The sequence below is a fragment of the Phacochoerus africanus genome, chromosome 1 (assembly GCF_016906955.1).
Source record: "Phacochoerus africanus isolate WHEZ1 chromosome 1, ROS_Pafr_v1, whole genome shotgun sequence".
In the NCBI taxonomy this organism is placed as follows: Eukaryota; Metazoa; Chordata; class Mammalia; order Artiodactyla; family Suidae; genus Phacochoerus; species Phacochoerus africanus.
In genome coordinates, this window is record NC_062544.1 from 198,124,032 (window position 1) to 198,147,732 (window position 23,701).

The following is a 23,701-nucleotide window of genomic DNA, read 5'->3' on the forward strand; positions in this document are numbered from 1 at the left end:
GTTATATTTGAATTAAGTGATAAAACTTCTGTAAAGCACCTGGCATACACCTGACATTTAACTTTAAGTTAAGCCATTTTCCTTTCTACTTGATTTAGATGGTCAGTGTAGTAGAGTTTTATTTAAACTAGTCTTACTATGTACATGTGGGTGATGCTTTAGAACTTTAGATGTTTATACACATGGGGTCTTTAATATTTTAAGCTTCCTCAGGCTCCACTGTCCTTCACGTAAGGAATTTTAAGGGAATGACCTTCCTTCCTACCCTCAGGTTCTTTGTCAGTTTTCTAAAGTAAAAGAGCCATCTCGAAGAATCTGGGAGGGGCTGGCCCTGATTGGGGTGGCTGGCAGGGTATTGAGTGGTCCTGCAGCTCTGGAAGGCTCGAGGTTATTCCACTGACCATCTCCTGTGACCACCGTTTCTCCTGCCGCACCCCCGACCCCCACCCCCCGCCACTGCTGAGACTCTCCATTTTCCTAGGTGTAAATTTTCTACTCACACCTTAGGCTCTGGCTGTGCTAATTGCTCTCTGATGACTTTCCAGTGGTTGGAAGTGTGCCAGGTGTGACCTGCGGGAAAACCTCTGGTTGAATCTGACTGACGGCTCCGTGCTGTGTGGGAAGTGGTTCTTTGACAGCTCTGGAGGCAACGGGCATGCACTGGAGCATTACAGAGACCTGGGCTACCCTCTAGCTGTGAAGCTGGGAACCATCACTCCTGACGGGGCAGGTGAGTGAGCCTTTACCAACTTGGGCCCTTGCAGTGGCTCTCTTAATTTAACCAGTGCCTTAATCTCTGGGGTTGGAGGGCGTAGGCTCTGGACTCAGACGGCCCAGGTTTGAATCCTGATTCTGCCTCTCGTTAGCTGTGAGGGCTTGGGTGAGTTTTCAAGTCCTTCTAAACCTCAGGTCCCTCATCCTAAGGATAATCATGGTACCTCCCTCGAAGGTTTATTAAGTTTGCATAAGCATCTAGCCCAGTACACACAGTAGAGTCTTGATAAAAATTCACAACTATTGTTAGTATCTTTCTGTGTCTCTCTTGGCTAAGAGGACAGGAGTAGGAACCAGGACTCGTGAAGTGAACATGCATAATCAAATCTACCATGATAATAGTAGGGGGAAGTCCTAGCATTCACTATGGGGATTAGTATCATTTTAGGTGCAAATGGATTCATGATGGAGAAGATGGGTTTTGCAGGATACTCTGTATGCAGAGTCCCTGACATCAGCAGGCAGTGATAGTGGCCAGTGCAGCAAAGGATTGGGAGTTGTTCCTGCTTGTTCTGTCAGCTTCAGAATTGGTTCTCTTTATGCTCTCACATTGCATGCTCTAAAAGGTTAGCTTTTGGCCATGTTTGTACAGTTAATTCCTTTTCCCATTTGGTAAGGGAAAAGGGAAATAATATCAGGGTCCATAATGAGAAACTTAAATACTGAGCAGTGCCCATAAGAACCCATCATCTGGAGTTCCTGTTGTGGCACAGTGGAAATGAATCCGACTAGGAACCATGAGGTTTCAGGTTCCATCCCTGGCATCGTTCAGTGGGTTAAGGATCTGGAGTTGCCGTGAGCTGTGGTGTAGGTCGCAGTCACAGCTCGGACCTGTGTTGCTGTGGCTGTGGCATAGGCCAGCGGCTACAGCTCCAATTTGACCCCAAGCATGGGAACCTCCTTATGCTGCAGGTGCGGTCCTAAATAAAAAAAAGAACCCATCATCTAAGCATCACTGAAAACACTTATGAAGCACAGACCTTGGTCAGTCTTTTCCATCTGTCCAGGAGTTAGTCTCAATTTCTTCTTCACTTTAATGCAGGATGATTTTTAAAGGAAAAATATAAAGTCTTTTGTCTTCTTCTCTGTTGTCTTTTTGTGACTGCATTAGCCTGCTTCAAAGTTAATTAGTAAAGATGTTTCCAATATGTGGGGTATTCTCATACCATACTTGTCAACCATGCACTTGCCATTAAACTGGTTTCATTTCTCATTTGTTTTGTAATTGAGGAATGGCAGTTAGGTCACTTCAAGTTTCTTTTAATTCACCTTTGGGGAATTTTCCTACTTCCAAAGTTTGGTGGACTTGCTTTAACTCATTAGAGAAAAGTAGCTGTAAGAGTCCCAGGCATTGGTGACACAAATTTTCCCCTCCAGCAAATAAACGCAAGCCAGGTCGAATCCTGAGCCTTCCAGGCTCTGAAGAGGAAATTCAGGACATGCAGTTGGGTTCAGGCTTATAGCAAAGTGCTTATAGGTCATTGCTGCGTCGAATGACTGCTGTATGTGGTAACCATCATTGTTCTTGTAGGGCCTACACAGAGAAGGGTTTGTAATGTAGATATTCTGCTGGGTACAATTGCATATTCAGATGTTTCTACTTTCAGTGCTGTCTTAACGTTGCCTTTTTTTTTTTTTTTTAACTTGAAGTATGGTTGGTTTACAATGTGTTCGTTTCGGGTGTACCCCAAAGTGATCAGTTATACATTTACATATACCCATTCTTTCTCAGATTCTTTTTTATTGTAGGTTATTTCTATTATCCCTGTACTATATGGTATGTTCTTGTAATCTGTTTTGTATATAGTAGTGTGTATCTGTTAAACTCAAATTCCCAATTTATCCTTCCCGCTGCCTTTCCCCTTTGGTAACCATAAGTTTGTTTTCTATGTCTGCGAGTCTGTTTATGTTTTGTAAATAAGTTCATTTGTATCATATTTTAGATTCCACATATAAGTGATATCATGTGATATTACCTTTCTCACACTGACATCCCTTAGTATGATAATCTCTAGGTCTAACAAATGGCAATATTTAATTCCTTTTTCTGGATGAGTAATATCATGTAGTGCTTGGATAAGAGCAGTCATTGTTAAGGCCAGCTTTCTGAACATCCTATTCAAGACTACAATTGTTTGTATATGGGGCTCTGTTCTAAAATTTCAGTTGAGTTATGTCTTATTTGTCTTTGAGTTCCTTACAAAATCTGACACATAGTAGGCATGAATACTTTTGAGTGAACCAACTGGTATAAGTATTTAAATAATTAGATTCTATTTAAATGTATGCTAATAATAAAGGCAGGGATTAATTCTATTCTCTGTGTATCTTTAATTTTCCAAAAGCCTTTTCTTTCTAGCACGAAACTTATTTTCAAACTGTGATTTAGAGTTGCTCTAAAGTTTCTTTCGTTTCATCTTGGGGAGGGGAAGTTTTATATTTGCCCTTTGATTATAGACATCATGTCTCACAATTTGGGTATTTCTTTTCAGTCATTTTTCTCTTCTAAGGCCTTGATTAGTTCTTATACAAACACACACACACACAGCTTGTATTTTTACAGAAATTTGAATCACACCGTTTAAAGTTTTATTCCTTGTATTCTCTATTTAACATTAAACTATATTTTTCCTTGTCATTAAATAGTCTTCAGTATCCCATGATAGTTCTATAAATCATTTCACTATTCCCCTGAGTTGTTGTGAGTTCTTACAGTTTTGCTGTTCTGATGAACATCTTTGTACGTGTGCAAATCTTTGAGGGTTCGTCTAATGATTCTTTTTTTCCATTTTTGCTGCCCCCAGGGCAAATGGAGCTCCTGGGCTAGGTATCATATCTGAGCTGCAGTCATGACTCAAGCTGCAGCTGTGGCAACGCGGGATCCCTAACCCACTGTGGCAGGCCGGGGATCAAACCTGAGTCCCAGTGCTCCCAAGATGCCACCAATCCCATTGTGCCATAGTGACTTTTTAGGAACAATACCTATGAACAAAGGGTTGAACATTTAAAATTTTCAGTTGCTGAGTTTCTCTTTTAAACAGCCATAGTAATTAATGTTCCCTCTAGAACTGTATAAGAATACCCATTTTTACATAACAATCTTTGAAATTTTGGGTATTCAAAGTTTGTACAAAACCTTTGGTAATCTGTTATCATGTTTTAATTTCTTTCTTTCTCTCTCTCTCTTTTTTTTTTTTTTGCTTTTTAGGGCTGCATCTGAGGCCACATGGAGGTTCCCAAGCTAGGGGTGTAATCGGAGCTGCAGCTGCTGGCCCACACCACACCCACAGCAATGTGGATCTGAGCTGTGTCTGTGACCTACACCACAGCTCACGGCAATGCTGGATCCTTAACCCACTGTGCAAGGCCAGGGATCAAACCTGAATCCTTGTGGATCCTAGTCAGGTTCTTTAACCATTGAGCTGTGAAGGGAACTCCCTTGTTTTAATTCTTTATAGTGAGGCTGAACATTTTTCATAGTATTTTTGGCTGTTGTAGTTGTTTTTGTCAGTTTCTTAGGCTGATTTTCTAGTAGGTATATATTTAGGTGTTTTTGTTTTGTTTTAGTGAGGCAAATAAAATGTTCATTGAGAGAGAAGAGAGAAGATAGGTGTGAAGAAAGCACCGTGGGCTGCCAGGGGGCAGAGAGAGAGACAGAGATAGATAGACAGAGAAAGAGAAGAGTCTTTTTGGTTTTTAAAACTCCTTGACTATTAAAAATATTAACCCGTTATCTGCCATAATTAAGTTTTTTTCCCTTGGTAGAAGAGAGAAAACTTTTAAGGTTTTCCTTATTATGTAATTGAGAGCATTTGAATAAATGTTCTTTTTTTTAACCATAGAAAGTATAAAACACTGGCAAAAGCCATGTAGAACCTGAACCCATGAGGGTTCTTGAATTCACTTAGCTGAAAAAAAGTTCGCTTTTTGAAAATAGATCAGTATTTGATTCCTATTTATCTTGTGCAGAGTTGGTTTTAAGACAAATAATTATTTTCGGTCTAATTATCATTTCTTATTAGTTTATGGGAGGCATTGATTTTATTTTTGTTTCTTTTAAATCAGTGTAATAGATTGATCGTTGTAGCTTATTGTTGATGCAAAAGCCAGTAAGTTAATGAAAACATGGGTAAAGTTTCCTTAAATGTCTGGTGATGGGCCTTGTGGATGTGGAGGCACAGGAGGGCAGGGGGAACCTCTGTCTGGGGGGTGGGGTGGCTGCCTCCTGAGGAAGGTACCACTGCTGAGGATGTGTCCTCCATCCTCGGTGGGCTCCTGAGGCGAATTCAACTCATAGGAGACAGAGTCTCAAAGTTAGGGTGTTGATTTTTTTAGTTTCTAATGAGAACCACAACTGCCTGTAAGTGGGATGTTTATGTCAACTTGACCAGTACATTCCTTCCCTGTGGGAAGATGAATTATATTTAGAATATTGCTTAGTGAACATGGAATCCAAAGCAGGTTGTGAACTCAAATATTTAACGGTCATGTGATCTAATCACCCCGGTGTCCTTCTTCCCAGTAAGGATATACCTGTTCAGAGAGACACTCCTTCTCATCTTGAGGTCTCAACCTAGACTTAGTTCTTCCAGAAAGCCTCCATCCCCCCAGGTGAGGCCATCGTGGTGGCCTGGTAATAAAAGCGGGCCCCATATCAAATGCCGCTCTGAGTCCCCATGGGTACAGCAACAAACAAAGAAACAGATCTCTGTACAAACAAACAAAAAGCTTTTCCCTGTGGGAGGAGACGTTCCTCTGGCAGAGCAAGGATGAGGTTTGTGGTGGGAAGGGAATGAAGAGGATGGGAGACAGGAGAGGATGTTGTTTTCTTTCATCGTGAAAATGAGTTCACCTGAGAAGTAGCCTCAAAGCTTTGGTGACGGCAAGAGAAATTGCCTGTCCCAGCGGCCCCTGCCCCAGCCCAGCGTCATCTCAAGGCAGTTTTCTTTCTTTGGTCATCTTCACCTCTGACCTGAGCATCAGCCCAAGAGTTTGGAATCTAAGCATTGACTACTTCATTTAATTTTTTTTTTTTTTTTTTTTTTTTTTTGCTTTTCAGGGCCACATCTGTGGCATATGGAAGTTCCCAGGCTAGGAGTTGAATTGGAGCCGCAGCTGCCAGCTTACACCACAGCTACCAGCAACATGGGATCTAAGCTGTGTCTATGACCTGCCCCACAGCTCACGGCAACTCCGGATCGAGGCCAGGCTTGAACCCACATCCTTATGGACACTAGTTGGGTTTGTTACCCTTGAGTCACAACGGGAACTCCCTGTTTTGTTTTGTTTGGTCTTCCACTCCCCAACCCATGGTCTTCATTTTAGTTTTGACCTGGGTTGTGCCCCACCTGTGTGCCTCTGTAGCACCTCGTACTGCTGTATTGTGACACTTTTCACAAGATCTTGTAACTGCATTCCCCCAACCCCTGACAGCAGGGCCTGAGCCCACTTTTGTTGCTATATCTGTAGCATCCAGCCTAGCCCCTCACACATGGCAGGAGTAAACAGTGGAGGAAAACAGAAACACCAATAAAGTTTGTTCCTTTACCTTTTTTCTTTTTGTTCTTTTTTTGCTATTTTATTGACATCTCTTTACTCTTACTTGTTTTTCTTTTCTGACCACGGTCTAGGTTATGTCTGGCCTGAGAGTTACACTGTCTGCATTCATTTTGTGTTTGGTTTTCTAGATTAATTGCTGGAGTGCTCTCTCAGTTTTCTTCTTGTCTGTGGCAGATGCTCTATAGGTACACAAATATGAGCTCATGCCGGAGAGATGCAGTTTGGTGGATGGATCACATTTATAATGGAAAGAAGCTTTTCTCATCCTTTCCTCTCTGGCTTATGGCTTGGTGTTTGACCAGGAGTTCTGTTCTTTTTTCCATGTGAGCTGTGACAGCAGAGCAGTGAAGCCACTTCTCTGGTTCTGTTAGTCTTTAGTCTTTCCAAACACAAGATCTTTACCTCTCTCTCTTTCTGCTTTCCTACGTGGGAATCTGAGGGCGGGATTTGGACTTCTGCCATTTTCCGGGGCTTAGGAAGAGAGCCTAAAGTCACATGAAGTAAACCATTGCCAAGAAGACATCTGTTGAGGTCTTTTATAGCAAACCAGTGTTCTTATAAGAATGTTTGAAATAATAAAGTTAAAACTTGTGAGGACAGGGACCCTGCTTATCTTATTTAATATTAAATTTGGAAAAAATAGAAAGGCAAAAGACTAAAAATAAACTTTTCTGTTCAGAGATAAGAAATTATTATCATTTTTATATAGTTCCTTATGGAGTCTCAGTCTTTTTTTTTTTTTTTTTTTTTTTGCTTTTTAGGCCACAATTGCGGCACACGGAAGTTCCCAGGCTAGGGGTCAAATCGGAGCTGCAGTTTCCGGCCTATACCACAGCCACAGAAACTTGGGATAAGAGCTGCATCTTCGACCTACACCACAGCTCATGGGAATGCCAGATACTTAACCCACTGAGCGAAGTCAGGGATCAAACCTACATCCTCATGGATACTAGTCAATATTAATTTCTGCTGAGCCATGACGGGAACTCCCTGGTGTCTCAGTCTTGGTGCAAGTTGCAGTCTTCATCACTATTTTCTTTTTCGATAGTTAGTTTTGTAACAGTGCATATATTACTTTCTTTTTGATTTTTTGTTTTTTTTCGGCCGTGCCTGTGGCATACAGAGATTTGAATCTGAGCCATGGCAGCAACCCAAGCCACAGCAGTGACAATGCTGGATCCTTAACCCACTGGACCACTAGGGAACTCCTGCATATACTATTTTCTAACCTGCATATCACATCAATGAGTTATTCGTGCTCTAAGCTTTTTCTTTTATCTCTTCCCTTATATGGATTTTTCCTTGCTGTCCAAGGCTTGAGTTGTCATTTAACTTGAAAGAATGACTGGTTTCCTTCTAAAGTAAGTGTAGTTACTCATAAAATTCTGCTTGGGCTATTCTTAGGGGAATCTTTTTGTGAACTTCCTAATTATGTTTCTTAGTGCCACCTTTTTTGTTTTTTGCTTTTCAGGGCTGCGTCCACGGCATATGGATGTTCCCAGTCTAGGGGTTGAATCGGAGCTGGAGCTGCGGCGTACGCCATAGCCACAGCAATGCCAGTTCTGAGCCGTGTCTTCAACCTGCACTGCAGCTCACAGCAATGCTGGATCCTTAACTGACTGAGCGGAGGCCAGGGATCTAACCTGCATTCTCATGGCTATTAGATTCATTTCCTCTGAGTCATGACCAGAACTCCAGCTCCAGCTTTTTTTTAAGTCACCGTGGGAGTTGGGGAGAGTGATACCTGATGCAATGCTTATTTGCTACAATAGTTTCAGACTAAGACCTGACTTTGCTAAGCTGAAGTTGGAAATAAAGTGTTTCCCAATGGAACATGTATAAGGATTTTCAGCCTGAGTCTACTTCAAATTTCTTTTCTTTCCTTTCTTTCTTTCTGTCTGTCTTTTCAAGGCCGTACCTGGGGCATATGGAGGTTCCCAGGCTAGGGGTCTAATTGGAGCTGCAGCTGCCAGCCTAGGCTAGAGCCACAGCAATGTGGAATCCAAGCCATGTCTGTGACCTACACCACAGCTCATGGCAATGCTGGATCCTTAACCCACTGAGTGAGGCCAGGGGTCGAACCCGTAACCTCATGGTTCTTAGTTGGATTTGTTAACCTCTGAGCCATGCTGGGAACTCCCAAATTTCTTTTCTGTGACCGTATGTCATTTATAAATTCTTCACGATTGCCAAGTTTAAGGATCACAGTTCATTTTTAGATTTCTTGTGTGTTACTCAACTGAACTGTTTTTACCATTGGAGTAAGAAGTAACATCTTATTGTGTCTGACCAAAATCATGTCATATTTTGAAGCAGTTACGCCCTAGAGATAGAAAGTTTTAATTCTCACCATGTGGAGCCTGATGGCTTAAGAACCATAGAATTCTATGTGATTTTCACTTATTTCAAACTCCTTGAACAATGCCAAGGTTACATTTCTAGCAATCTTATTATGTTCAGTTGGGGCTCTGATAACTAGAGGCTTAAAGTCTTGAGTCTTCAAACTATCCACTAGTTAATAATTACCAAAGTTAAAGTACTCAGGGAGTGTCATTTTCACTTTTTAGTCAATATATAAGTGGTATTTTCCTGTCACTGGTCATAGGTTAAAAATACTGTTGATGTATTTATTTCAAATTATTAGTTTGAAGAATTTTGTTGGGCTTTTTTTAGGATTTAGATTTTTTGTAAGTATTTTCTTAATTGGGCTGGGGATTTTGTTTTTTGTTTTTGAGAGTACTGAATTATATTTAAAAGAGAATATAGATGAAAGCTGCTATCAGCGAGTTAAAATGGGCCCTAGGGGAAGAGGGAGAGAAGAGAAATCTATACAATGTTTAATCTAGTTTTTTTTTTGCTTTTTAGGGCCACACTTGCAGCATATGGAGGTTCCCAGGCTAGGGATTGAATCAGAGCTACACCGCGGGCCTGCGCCACAGCCACAGCAGTACCAAATCTGAGCCGCCTCTTCGACCTACCCTGCAGCTAATGGCAATGCCAGATCCTTAATCCACTGAGAGAGACCAGGGATCGAACCTGTATATGCGTGGATACTAGTTGGATTTGTTTCCGCTGCGCCACAATGGGAATTCCCACAATGTTTAATTTATTAATAATAGAAAGACTGGCTTTTGTTGGGTGGCGGTGAGTGTCCATGTATCTGGGTTGAAGTCAGAGGGTCACCATAGTTCCCGTTTGTTACTTTTTTCCTCTTCCTGATGTTGTTCCAGAGAGCAGGAGACTCCTTGAACAATCTATCCTTTACTGTCCTAATGAATAATATCTTTATATCTAGTTTCAGATTTTGTTTTTCAGACTTAGGAGTGGGAGTTCCCTGGTGGCCTATCAGTTAAGGATCAGGCGTTATCATTGCTGTGGTCAGGTCACTGCTGTGGCACGGTTGCGATCTCAGGCCTGGGAATTTGTGCATGCCTCAAACGAGGCCAAAAAAAAAGAAAGAAATTTAGGAGTGAAGAAATTGTGTTTTTTGACTCTCCAGTCCTGTTACTGGCCTAGGATGGTGCTTCACTGAGTGTTTTGGTCTCCTGAGAGATCTGAGGAAATAGTCTGTTGCAGAGGAAAAAGGACTGGACCAGATTCAGAATACTTGGGTTCTGGGCCACGTGGGGGATTTGAGGCAAGTGATCTAACTTTTCTAAACCTCATTTCCTCATCTGCACAATGGGTCTGAAAATATTTCCCTCTCCCGAATTGCACTGCTGTGAGGTCAGATAAGGCTGTAGTTCTGATAGCTTTTTTCTTGCCATGGCATTTGGAAGTTCCTGGGCCAGGGATCGAACCTACGCTACCGTGGTGATCTGAGCCACAGCAGCGACAATGCTATACCCTTAACCTGCTGTACCACCAGGGAACACCTCAGATAGCTTTTGAAAACTCTAGACTGGAGTTCTCTTCGTGGTGCAGCAGAAATGAATCCGACTAGAAACCATGAGGTTGCGGGTTCAATTCCTGGCTTCGCTCAGTGAGTTAAGGATCCGGCGTTGCTGTGAGGTATGGTGTAGGTCACAGGCGTAGCTCGGATCTGGTGTTGCTGTGGCTGTGGAGTAGGCCAGCAGCTGTAGCTCTGATTGGACCCCTACCCTGGGAACCTATGCGGGCCATGGGTGCAGCCCTAAAAAGACAAAAGACAAAAAAAAAACCAAAAAAAAAAAGAAGAAAACTCTAGACAGTGCTTCTCAAATTTAGCTGTGCATATGGGGATCTTGTTAAAGTGCAGATTCTCTTTAAGTCTGGGTGGTGGAGGGCTCAAGTTTCCGTGTTTTTCTTCCAGCTCTCAGGTAATGCTCCTACTTTCGATCATACCCCACCTTTGGGGAAGGCAGGTTTGGTCTAAAGCATTCTGTTGTCAGATGGGAAATGAAGGTCCTGAGGAGAGAAGCCACCCAGCTCACAGCCTCCCCACCCCAGTACATGGTGAAGAGGTTACCGATGAGGCCAACATCCTGACCTTCAGGCCCCAGGGGAGGGGGAAGGGCAGGGCCTGGGGCAGGGGGTGGGAGGCTACCCTAGTTACCGTGCTGTACAGACAGATGTGCTTTGAGGTGGACCTGTTTGGGAAGCACCTCGATCTTCACACATCTCTTATCAGCTCTGTGAAGTATGGACATTCAAGTAGGAAAGAGGGAATGGGGGGGCAGGTGGAGGTGGAAGGGGGTGAGGTGGTAGGTCTGAGACCTTCCCTAGAGAGGGTTCCTTGGGCAGAGTTTGGTTTTGTCCTGGACCTCACACCCCTGTCCAGCCATTTAGCTGCCCCAGGGCCTGTGTGTTCTCGGTTCCTCACAGGTTCTCCCTGCCATGGGTGGACAGTGTCACCCTCTCCTCCCTCACCCTCTCCTCCTTCTGAACCTATATAGTTATGCCACTGGATCTGGGTTAGAAAAATCGAAGTTAGGCACTTATATTTGTCAATTTTTTTGTGTGTGTGCCTGCTGCACGTGGATGTTCTTGGGCCAGGGATCGAACCTGTGCCATAGCAGCAACCCAAGCTGCTACAGTGACAATGCCAGATTCTTAACCTGCTGCACCACAAGAGAACTCCTATATTGGTCAAATTTTAAATGATTTTCACTTTAGACACTGTTCTTTTTTTCTTGTTTCAGAAAACCTTTAAAAAATTACTTTCTGAAATGTCAAAAGAATTGGGTTTATTTACAAGAACACCTCTTTATATTGCTTATCGTCTGTTGTCCGTCCTGTTGAAACTCACAAGAGGTTTTGTATTGTTCATGGATACATCCCAAGCCCAGTGCTCAGTTGGTGCTCAGTAAGTATATGGTGACTATCGAATGACTGGATGGCAGATCTCAGTGCTCATTTTCTCTTCATCCTCCAGATGTTTATTCTTTCCAAGAAGAGGAAGCTGTTTTGGATCCTCATTTGGCCAAGCACTTAGCGCATTTTGGAATTGATATGCTTCATATGCATGGGGTGAGAAAGTCCTCTTTTGTCTCTGTTCCCCCCTTTCAGGGAAACTGTGGTTTATTTATGTAATTCCCATCACACAGATCCTCATCGTATAGGTTTTAGGTTTTAATGCTTGCATTTACTTCTTGAACTTAATTAGCATTTGCTTCTGGTTATCAGCTTAGATTTTTAAATTTTGTAATCAAAAAGGTACCTCATTAGGTACCATTTTATTTTAGTTGGATAATTTCTGTCTCCTTTGATGGAGTGTTGCATGAATCACACTTTGTTCAGTCAAGGGAGAAGGTACAGGGAGATGACCTTTAAAATGTTCTGTGGCCAACATCACTTTCATTAATTTCAGAAAGGGAAGCAGAGCTCCTGGGGGGGTGGGGGTGGAAAGAATAAGCCAACAGATTATGGTTGATGGAAACGCTTTGCCTCATTTCATATTGTGTCTTCAGGCTGGTATCGTGACTATGCATTATTTGTCCCTATGAGGAGCTGGTTAAATGTGTGTGTTTTGCTTTAGCCTTTCCCTCCCAGCCCAGGCCATCTCCCTTTCCTCATGTTCTCTCTAACTTGTGCCACCTTTTTTTTTTCTTCCCTGTGTGAGACTTCTGTTTCCTTTTTTCTTTTTATATATAATGATTTTAATTTTTTTCCATTATTTTTTAACTTATGTTCTCTACTCTTCTTTAAACCTCCCTCCTATATTGAGCTTCTCCCAAGCCCCATGGTTTTATTTCACTTTCCTCTCTAATCGCCTTGCTTTTTTCCTGCTGTGTTGCATTGTTTTTTTTTTTTTTTGGCTTTTTGCTATTTCTTTGGGCCGCTCCCTCGGCATATGGAGGTTCCCAGGCTAGGGGTCGAATCGGAGCTGTAGCCACCGGCCTATGCCAGAGCCACAGCAACTCGGGATCCAAGCCGCGTCTGCAACCTACACCACAGCTCACGGCAACACCGGATCGTTAACCCACTGAGCAAGGGCAGGGACCGAACCCGCAACCTCATGGTTCCTAGTTGGATTCGTTAACCACTGCGCCATGACGGGAACTCCCCCTGCTGTGTTGCATTGTATCTGCCCTTGAAATTATTCTATGTGGTTCTTTTTTTTTTTTTTATTGATTCCTATTTGTCTTCTTCCTCCTCCTATCTCCTTTCCTCTCAGTTTTGTCTCTTTTATTTTTAAATCTTTTCAATGTGGGCTTTTTAAAAAATTGTGTAAAGATATACCAACATCAAATGTACTGTTTTAGCCATTTTTTAAGTGTACAGTTTTAGGGCATCCAGTGCCTTTTCCTTGTGCGACCATCACCATCTCAGTTTCTTTGAAGGAGGTTGTTTATTCCTCTGTTTCATTGGCTGGGTGGGAGGGTGGGGGGAAGGCAGAAACATCTATTGCTGTTAGAGATAATTCACAGGATATGCGATGAGATCCTGAGTGATGGTCATCGTGAGTGTTGCTTTTCCTCAATGATGTGGCCCCAGACAGAGAACGGGCTCCAGGACAATGACATCAAGCCTCGGGTCAGCGAGTGGGAGGTGATCCAGGAGACTGGGACGAAGCTGAAGCCCATGTATGGCCCCGGGTACACAGGCCTCAAGAACCTGGGCAACAGCTGCTACCTCAGCTCTGTCATGCAGGCCATCTTCAGCATCCCGGAGTTCCAGAGAGCGTAAGTGTCCCGTGCAGACCTGAGTTCCCCCCCAGCCACGTCCAGTCAGGCAGCGCATGCTGGGGAAACCCTTCTTCACCAACTTCACTACCCATCTCACCACACCATCTGTGCTGTAATTTCCTGCACTGACGCTGGGTGAGAACACGTGTCAAGGGTTATGGGCTGGGGTGAGGTAAGGAGAGCTTTGAAAAACTTCCTGCTAGGATTTGCCATATTAATAAGGGCTTCCATTTTTAGACTCTCACCTTCTATGCCGAGGAGATAATACTGATTAATCTTCACAGCAGACCTGCCACATCTCTGCCTATAGAGGTGCCACAAGAGATTCAGTGATTTGTTTGGTCTGTGGTGAGTGAGTGAAGTTTCTTAGAGGATTTAGGCTTTTCATTTTTTGCTTCTCACAGTGTGGTTCGCAGATGGTGCCGGTCCTTTGACTGCTGGGTAAGGATCGGCAATGAGTTAAGTATATGAGACTGAGCATTCAGAAATTGTTGGAGTAATTTGATGTTGCCTTATTTTGTCAGTGGCATTTCATTTTTCTAGTTGACCCTTGAACAACACAGGTTTGAACTGCATGAGTTCACTTCTATGTCAAATTTTTTTCAATAAATACATCCTACAGTACTGCATACACCACCTGTTTGGTTGAAACCATGGATAAGGAGGAACTGTGAATCCAAAGGGCTGACTGTAAAGTTAAGCATGGAATTTTGACTGCGTGGAGGGTTGGCGCCCTGAGCTCCCATGTCGTTCAGGGGTAAACTGTAATTTATTTTTATTGTATTTTTAAAGGCATCTGTATGAGTTGAAATAGCAAACAAGCTGGATCTTCACTTCAAGTAATAGGGAGGCATTGATTTAGGGTGCTTCCTAACAGTGGGAGAACAGGTTGCCTTCTTCCTCCCTTACCAAGGGGCAGAGGGGCTGTGTCTCTGGACATTTTCTTTTCTTCTTCTTTTTTAATTTTACGGCCGCACCTGCAGCAGATGGAAGTTCCCAGGCTATAGGGATCTAATTGGAGCTGCAGCTGTGGGCCTGTGCCACAGTCATAGCAACTCAGGATCTGAGCTGCATCTGCAACCTCCACTGCACCTTGCTGGATCTTTAACCCACTGAGCAAGGCCAGGGATTGAACCCGCATCCTCAAGGAGACTACGTCATGTCCTTGACCTGCTAAGCCACAACGGGAACTCCTAGGCATTTTCTTCCTTAGACTGGGCTTAGGGTAGGGAGCTGTGGAGACTGGCAGCTGGTGTGCTCATGGGCAGCTACTGCCTAAGTTTAGGAAATAATCTCTAGTGTTTTCCAGAGCAGGTAGGTTTCGACCTTGGTTCAGATATGGAAGAGGATACACATGTGCTTTAACAGACTGACAGGCACACAGCATACTAAGAACAGCAGAGGGCAATGTTTAATCCACATGGAGTTGAATGCTAATGACTTTATGGTAGTTAATAAAAGCATATCAAATATTCTTTTCTTTCCTCTCTTGGTATTCCAAGTCTTTCTTCTTCTTACTCTTTCTGGCTTTGGAAATTTATGGTCAGTTTCTATATCAGGCTTTCCTTTTTTTCATCCAGCCAATAAAAAGTGGGTTCTGCTCAGCTCAGCTGTGCACTGGATGTGGGGGTAAAGGAGTAAACCACAGGACTTGGTGCCCTGGCCCCACCTGGGGAAATAGACATTAAATTAATGGTCCATGATTTGTGATAATTCTACCTAAGATTTTTTTTGACTTTCTGATAGTGCAAAAGTATGTATTCAGTAGAAACTACTTTTTTTAATGGTTATTTCCTCAATACATTTTTTTTCTACTGTACAGCATGGTGACCCAGGTACACATACATGTACACAGTCTTTTTTCTCCCATTATCATGCTCCATCATAAGTGACTAGATATAGTTCTCAGTGCTACACAGCAGGATCTCATTGCTAATCCATTCCAAATGCAATAGTATGCATCTATTAACCCCAAACTCCCAATCCATTTCACTCCCTCCCCCTCCCCCTTGGCAACCACAAGTCTATTCTCCAAGTCCATGATTTTCTTTTCTGTCAAAAGGTTCATTTGTGCTGTATATTAGATTCCAGGTGTAAGTGATATCATATGGTATTTGTCTTTCTCTTTGACTTACTTCACTCAGTATGAGTCTCTAGTTCCATCCATGTTGCTGCAAATGGCATTATTTTGTTCTTTTTTTATGGCTGAGTAGTGTTCCATTGTGTATATATACCGCATCTTCCTAATCCAATCATCTGCTGATGGACATTTGGGTTGTTTCCATGTCTTGGCTATTGTGAATAGTGCTGCAATGAACATGCGGGTGCATGTGTCTTTTTTAAGGAGAGTTTTGTCCGGATATATGCCCAAGAGTGGGGTTGCTGGGTCATATGGTAGTTCTATGTATAGTTTTCTAAGATACCTCTGTATGTTCTCCATAGTGGTTGTACCAGCTTACATTCCCACCAACAGTGCAGGAGGGTTCCCTTTTCTCCACACCCTCTCCAGCATTTGTTATTTGTGGACTTATTAATGATGGCCATTCTGACTGGTGTGAGGTGGTATCTCATGGTAGGTTTGATTTGCATTTCTCTAATAATCAGTGATGCTGAGCATTTTTTCATGTGCTTGTTGGCCATCTGTATATCTTCTTTAGAGAACTGTCTATTCAGGTCTTTTGCCCATTTTTCCATTGGGTTGTTGGCTTTTTTGCTGTTGAGTTGTATAAATTGTTTGTATATTTTAGAGATTAAGCCCTTGCCAGTTGCATCATTTGAAACTATTTTCTCCCATTCTGTAAGTTGTCTTTTTGTTTTCTTTTTGATTTCCTTTGCTGTGCAAAAGCTTATCAGTTTGATTAGGTCTCATTGGTTATTTTTGCTTTTATTTTTGTTGCTTTGGGAGACTGACCTGAGAAAACATTTGTCAGGTTGATGTTAGAGAATGTGTTACCTATGTTCTCTTCTAGGAGTTTTATGGTGTCATGTCTTATGTTTAAGTCTTTCAGCCATTTTTAGTTTATTTCTGTGCATGGTGTGAGGGTGTGTTCTAGTTTTATTGATTTGCATGCAGCTGACCAGGTTTCTCAGCAATCCTTGCTGAAAAGATTGTTTTTTAATTTTGAATTTTGTTCTTTTCCTGGATTAGCGACAGGTGGTACCTACTTCCTTGTGACCCCAGGCAGGGCAGCAAGCCACAGCCCCGCCCCTGTCACTTACAACCGTCCGGTACCCATATAGCCTTTCTGGTCTTCACTTTCAGTATAGTGTTCAATAAACCACATGAGACAGTCATCACTGTATTATCGTATGGGCTTTACGTTAGGTGATTTATTCCAGCTGTAGGCTAATGTAAGTGTTCTGAGCACATTTAAGGTAGGCACGGGTAAACTGTGATGTTCGGTAGGTTAGATGTATTAAATCCCCCCCTCCTTTTTTAAGGCTCGCACCTGTGGCATATGGAAGTTCCCAGGCTAGGGGTCGAATCAGGACTATAGCTGCTGGCCTATATCACAGCCACAGCAGCGTTAGATCCAAGCAGCGTCTGCGACCTACACCATAGCTCATAGCAATGCTGGATCCTTAACCCACTGAGCAAGGCCAGGGATTTAACCCACATCCTCAAGGATACTAGTTGGGTTCGTTTCTCCTGATCCATAACAGGAACTCCCTAAATGCATTTTTGACTCAAGATATTTTCAACTAACATTGGGTTCATGGGGACATAACCCCATCTTTTGTCAAGGAAGATCTCTAATAAGAACAACTGTGTTGTCATAAACACTGTAAGTTCCATGGAAGAAAAGGGAAGTGGGTGATCAGAGAGCATCTCTTTGAAGGAAGGACACACAAAGGGACACTCACCTTCACTGGTGTGCAGGAGAAGGGGAGACAGGATCTTGGACGAAAGGAAGGGCAGGTTTGAAGCCCTGAGATGGGAAAACCTTTTAAAAGGTTTGCATTGTGCATTGTATTATTTTTATAAATGTTTACCTATGTCTTGTGCTTGTATTATCATTTAATTTGGGAACAATGTAGCTTCATTTTATCTGTCTCATGCCCCAATAAATTTTTTTTAAATATTGAAGGAAAATCCTTATGGTAGGTGTTATATGATTATTATTTCTTTTAAACTAGAATGGAAGAAACTTGTGGTCTTTTGCAAAGCCCAACAATATTTTTCAGGCTTTACAGTCTATAGCTTTTGAAAATACTTTCTACACCTCACAGTTTGATGAACAATTAACTTTCTGACTTTTTTCTTCAGTGAAAAAAATGTACCTCCAGTCTGTATTTTGGATTTAAGATTTGAATCTCTGATCCTGTCTCCTTTCAAGAGTTTTAGAATTTTATAGTACCTAGTATTTTATATTCTATTTCCCAAATGTTTATTGTCTATATTAGAGCATGGGCAAGTTATTAGTCATACTGTCCTCAGTCTTTTGGTTCTTTTACCAAATATCACTGAGTGAAAGTACTTGTTCCTCCGACTCCTTTTTTCCCAGTGGGACACACTCAGTGGGGTTTTGTCCAGGGGCAGTCTCTCCATTTTCTACTGAGAAAGAGTGACTCACAGAGAGATTAAATGACTTATGCACAACCACAGTGTAATTTGGGAACATCAGCTGGACTCCTTGATAACCCCCGTGCCACTTGAAACCAGTTTACATTTCAAAATCATTCTGATGGGGAACAAATCTAAATACACTGGTGTACAAATGAAATGACAACAAAGATTGATTGTCAGATAGCAAAACTATGCTTTTTTCTTTGGAAACTATTAGATTACAAATCAAAGATACCATAAGTACTTTAAAAATTACCTAGCATTACTGCTGCATTTCAATTTAATTTTGTTTTAATAAAGATTATTCCTTGTTGGTTAGAAAAGGAATGTAAATTACTAGCACAGTAGACTTTTCTGACATCAAAGATTTATCCCCTTAACTTTATTTTTCTCCACCTGCCCTGCCTGAAAGGCTTTTACTAATGTTCATCTTACCAGTGAAGTTTTTTGTTTGTTTGTTTGTTTTTTGTCTTGTCAGGTTTTGAGATCGGATAAAGACTGGATCATAAGAGAGATAATGTCTATAATGTTTACCATGTTGTATATTACTAAGAATTCTTTAGTGCAAACTCTGACTCAATATAGTTTGATTCCAAAGTTTGGTTTATATATTATTTGGCTCTTGGTCCATTGAAAATTTCTAGTTGGAATTGTTGCTCTAGTGACGCATCCAAAAGTCATTCAAATGGGACTATTCCAGAAGTGTGTGCTCTGTAATCTTGATGTCGGTGTATAACCTGGGATACATATTCCAAGTTTATAGGGAGCAGGTGCCTGGAAGTTTCTAGTACCTGAGGGATCTAATCAGAGGTCATTACTAACTATAGTGTATCAGGGTCCTCTGCCAAGGTTTTATTGCAGCAGTGCCTGTTCTGTGGGGTTATTAGGTAGTCAGTTATAGGATTTGGTTATGTGATTACATGATATGAATGTATTAATTTAACCGAAATTTATTGAGTGCCGTTTACATGTCAGATGGTATTTTAGTGCTGAGGGTGTAGTAATTTAGATAAAGTCTCTGCCTTCATGGAGATTATATTCTAGTATGTAATCTCTGGAGAGATAGATAATAAACAGGAACAGAGATAAATTGTATAATTACCAATAGTGATGCATTCTAAGAAGAAAATTATTCAGGGTCAGGTGAAGAGGGAAATAGGAAGGGTAGGGAAGTGATTTTTAATGAGACCTAAAAAGGAGCAAGGATCCATAGGGAGAGCATTCCAAAAAGGGATGACTGGGTGGCATGACCCTGAAGCAGGAGTGAATGTGGCATGCCCTGGGCAGCAAGAAGGGGAAGCAGCCAGAGTGTTGTGGGCTGTGGGAGAGGGGTAGGAATGAAGTCAGAGAAGTGGGCAGAGTAGGTTGCAGGAAGGGCCAGGGAAAGGGATCTGCTTCTGGATTCTTCTCCCCAGAGCTTTCAGGCTCAGAGAGTCAAAGCCTCAAGAGGGAAAGGCGAAAAGCACAAACCAGGAGGTTTGAAATAGCGAATTAACTTAAGAGGTAAAAAAAAATGAATGTACATTGAGATGAGAGATGGGTGGTTACAGTGAACACTGCCCTGTCGGGTGAACTGATCAGAAGGAGGGCTTGTGGGCTGCTCAAGGGACTGTGGGCGGACACACAGGTACAGCTGACAGTGTGGTTCAAGTCACGGTTTGGGAGTCAGGCTGCCTGCGTCGACTCTGGACTTCACACTCCCTCCTGGGTGATTCTAAAAGCTACCTAATGAATTTGCATCCTGTGTTCTCATCTCTCAAATGGTGTAATGATAATAATCCCTTCCTCATATGATTGTACTAAAGACTTAGGCAATATAGAAGCCCCCCGGAAATGGTATTACCATCATTGTGTATTTCAACATCATTAGAACAGTTCCTAACCTTGTCTTTCATATTTGAGATGGTAGTTGCATTGGTCTAAGCCAGTGGTCCTTGACTCTGGCTCCATGTTTGAATCATTTGGGTAACTTCTAAAAGACTCCCAAGTCCCAGGCCGCAACCTCAGGCGGTGTGATCGGAGCATCTGGGGATAGCGTTGGCTCCATGTTTTCTCCTTGAAACTCTTTAGGGGATTCTAACCCGCACCTGGATGGAGACCCACTGATAGAAGCATAAACATTTTAGGGAGGCCCATGAATATGGCTACAGAGGTAGGAGCTCAGGAGAAACTTCTCTTCAGATGGATAATTTATTTTTTTTTGGTCTTTTCAGGGATGCACCTGTGGCATATGGAAGGTCCCAGGCTAGGAGTCCAATCGGAGCTGTAGCTGCCGGCCTATACCACAGCCACAGTAACACCAGATCTGAGCCACATCTGTGACCTACACCATGGCTCGTGGCAGTGCTGGATCTTGAACCCACTGAGCAGGGCCAGGGATCAAACCCACGTCCTCATGTGTACTAGTCCGGTTTGTTACCTCTGAGCCACAATGGGAACTCGTGGATGATTTAATTTTGATGGAAAGGCTAGGAGATCTTAAATGGCATGATGGCTGATTTTGGTTCTCTTCATGTCTCAGTTCCTACGTTTTGATTGTCACTTCTCATTTTCTAGGTATGTTGGAAATCTGCCAAGAATATTTGACTACTCTCCTTTAGATCCAACACAAGATTTCAACACACAGATGTAAGTGTCCAATTACAGTTTTTAAGAAATGTGTCTGACAAAGTGTTCGTAGTGGTTATCTTGGGGTTGCAGAATTAAAGGCAATTCTCTTTTCTTTATTTTCTGTATTTTTAAAAGTATTCTAAGATGAGCATGTGTTGCTTTGATAAGAAGAAATAAATTAGTAAAGTTATAAAATACTGAGAAAATTTGAAAATGGAATCAGTATCAGGCAGAGTCAAATGAATGAGTTATTTGTCATTGAGATACCATGTTCCACCTAAAAGCAGCTATACTTACTGAAATTTGTAGACAATTTTAATATCTCTGAGGGGAAACAACAATGACCTTTTTGTCTGTTTCTCCCTCCTGTTCAGGACTAAGTTAGGACATGGCCTTCTCTCAGGCCAGTATTCAAAACCTCCAGTGAAATCTGAACTCATCGAACAGGTGATGAAGGAGGAACACAAGGTATGTGACTGTGAGTCTGCCATGTGCATATGGAGGAAGGAGGGACTTCCCGCCAGAGTGAGGATTTCCTGTGATTTGATGAATGGGTGGCTGTGCATTTAGCAAGCTGTCAAAACAGTTCTTTCATTTTAGAGTTTAGGATGTCTGTCTGCTTTTAAAAACCATGCCAAGAAATGGCCAGATTTGGGGTTTCCAGAGGCAGTTGCTTTATGGATTATATCTGATTGCCATCATTTAATGGCTTTCAGAAATAATATTCTTTATAAAATAGAGTGGAAATAGAAGGAATAAACATAAAAATATAAACATTTCCCTTTCATAACACAATCTTGGCCCTTCTAGTGTTTTTCCACTTCTAAGCCTCAACTTTTTTTTGCTAGGCTTTCTCAAGAGACTGGTTATTAAAAAACAACACACATTCCTATCCCCCCAGAGCTGAGGATTCTGAATTTCTGGGGAGAGCTGGGCAGTCCTCATTTTTGAAAGGGGGTTGGTAAGCATACTCTAGTATAAGAAACTTAGTTGGCCACTTGGTCAGAATTAATTGATTAATAAGAAGATGTCCTTCTCCTAGTAACCAGAGTCACACTTCCATGTTCCTGCAGGATGGCCCACTGACTGCTGCCTGGGCAGTTCTGTTAACAGAACTCCAGAGGGTGCCACTCACAACCTGTTCTCTTCAAGTGGGGCCCTTGGAACTCTGCTGTGTGCAGCTTACACAGCTGTATTTTGACGGCCTTGGCTTTCACTGCAGATGTCCTGGGTCGGATGTAGGCCCCACTTCCCCAACACCTGCCCTGCCTTTAGGGTACCATGTCTTGACTCAGTGGGCAAGTTCTTTCAATTCTCTTTCTCAGGTGTGTGACCTCTGTGCTCCCATCTTAAGTCAGTCATCCTTAACTAATGCCTGCAAACTGAGAGCAGGAATCGAAAGTGAATACGTGTTTTTTTATAATGAAGCCAGTTAGCTGGGGAAATGGAGCAAACAGGAGAAGAGAGATTAGGAAGGGACATAGAGGCAGTGTTGGGGGTGGAAGAAGGAAGTAGGTTGTGAGGAGGGTGGGGAGGGATGTAGACATTTTCCATGGCCAGGAGATGGAATGTCGTGGGACAGAAAGATTGAAGTCCTCCGGTTGCGTTGCTATCCAGCATCGCAAGATAACGAGCTCTTTGTCCACCTGAGACTAGAAGACTCTCAATTGGAATGCAGTTGAAATGGTTTGGGTGTAGGGTTGGGTATGGAGTTCTCCAGGCTCCATCTACCTTTGAGCTCTTGTGTAACTTTGAACAGGTGATGGTGAAAAAACCTGGTCCAAGATGTGGTTTTCGATCACATTTATTCTGGGCTTTCATCCAGGCTGTTACTTCTTGGGCCACTCTTGGGGCAGAGTCCACCCTTCCTGGTGGAGAAGGAGACTGGATGGGGACTCAGGAGCCTGGCTCCCTCTCTAGGCTCCCCAGGGAGCAATAGACTGGGGCGAGTCCTGTGACTTTTCCTTCTCAGCCATCAAATGGCAGATTAATCCCACTGGTGGTTGTGACTATTGTAAGCATGAAGGTCCCCTCTCTAATGTAAATAAAATCTGTGTGCATTCCAGGACTGTTGTGCTTTTGGAATCTCCTCATTTGAGAAAATGTGAAATGAAAACTCATCAATTTAGCAGTCTTTGAAAGGAAAACTTGATTTTGTTAATATCATAATATGCTTTTACATTAGAAAAAAAGTAGTTCTTTTTTTATTTTTATTTTTTGTTTTTTCTTAATTGCTGCTCCCATGCCATAGGGGTCCAATCGGAGCTGCTGCTGCCAGCCTACACCACAGCCACAGCTATGCGGGATCTGAGCTGCATCTGTGACCTATACCACAGCTCTTGGCAGTGCTGGATCCTCAACCCGTGGGGTGAGGTCAGGGATTGAACCCGCATCCTCATGGATTCTAGTCAGATTCATTACCACTGAGCCACAAAGGAAACTCCCAAAAAGTAGTTCTTACATGAGCAAGACATATTTAGTCTACCAAGGTCTGGGGGCCCTAGGCCCCTCCTTGCCGTTGGATTCATACTGTAGCTATGTGATATCCAGGTGTCTGAGGCTTGCAGATGGGAACCCCTGCCCCACATGGCCCACAGGGTGTAACCTGGGAGCACTGGGGTCATATCTATCCTGCGGGTATGTTTTGCTTGGCCTCCACACACAGTATCTGAATTTCTAGCTTCTCTTAAACACTTAGAACCTCTGGCAACCCCCAGGCCCAGGACAGCAGTGGCTCTCCCTCCATGTAAGACACGCAGTCCCTGGCCAGCTTCAGTCCTTTTGTGGTTCGTGACTTGGCTGGGATGCTGGGTATTTGGGTCTGTAACCCTTGACCTAGATGACTGGTAAAGTCCTTTCCCCACTCTGGTACCAGGATCAATAGGGTCCCTTTAACATTCAAAATGAGCTTGAATTGACCTTATGATTTTCCCTGTGTCCCTGGAGGTATCTGTTTCAAGCTGCGACTTAGGCAGGTAATTCATGGTAAAATTCCACTCTTGACAGTGGAGGGAATTAACTATCTGAGGCATCAGGATTTTCATCAGCATTTGGTTTCAGAGAAACCAATTTGTGAGAATTGTTC

The 23,701-nt window shown here is 42.6% G+C and overlaps 1 protein-coding gene across 1 annotated transcript in view; it reads left to right on the top strand.

Annotated features, from left to right (window-relative positions):
- USP13 (ubiquitin specific peptidase 13) overlaps window positions 1–23,701 on the top strand; it is a 125,719-nt gene that overhangs the window by 50,045 nt on the left and 51,973 nt on the right. Inside the window, exons 6-10 of the mRNA XM_047787022.1 lie at window positions 546–730; window positions 11,687–11,781; window positions 13,249–13,436; window positions 20,563–20,634; window positions 20,991–21,084. Coding sequence (XP_047642978.1) covers window positions 546–730; window positions 11,687–11,781; window positions 13,249–13,436; window positions 20,563–20,634; window positions 20,991–21,084 — 634 coding nt within the window. The remainder of the gene's footprint in view (window positions 1–545; window positions 731–11,686; window positions 11,782–13,248; window positions 13,437–20,562; window positions 20,635–20,990; window positions 21,085–23,701) is intronic.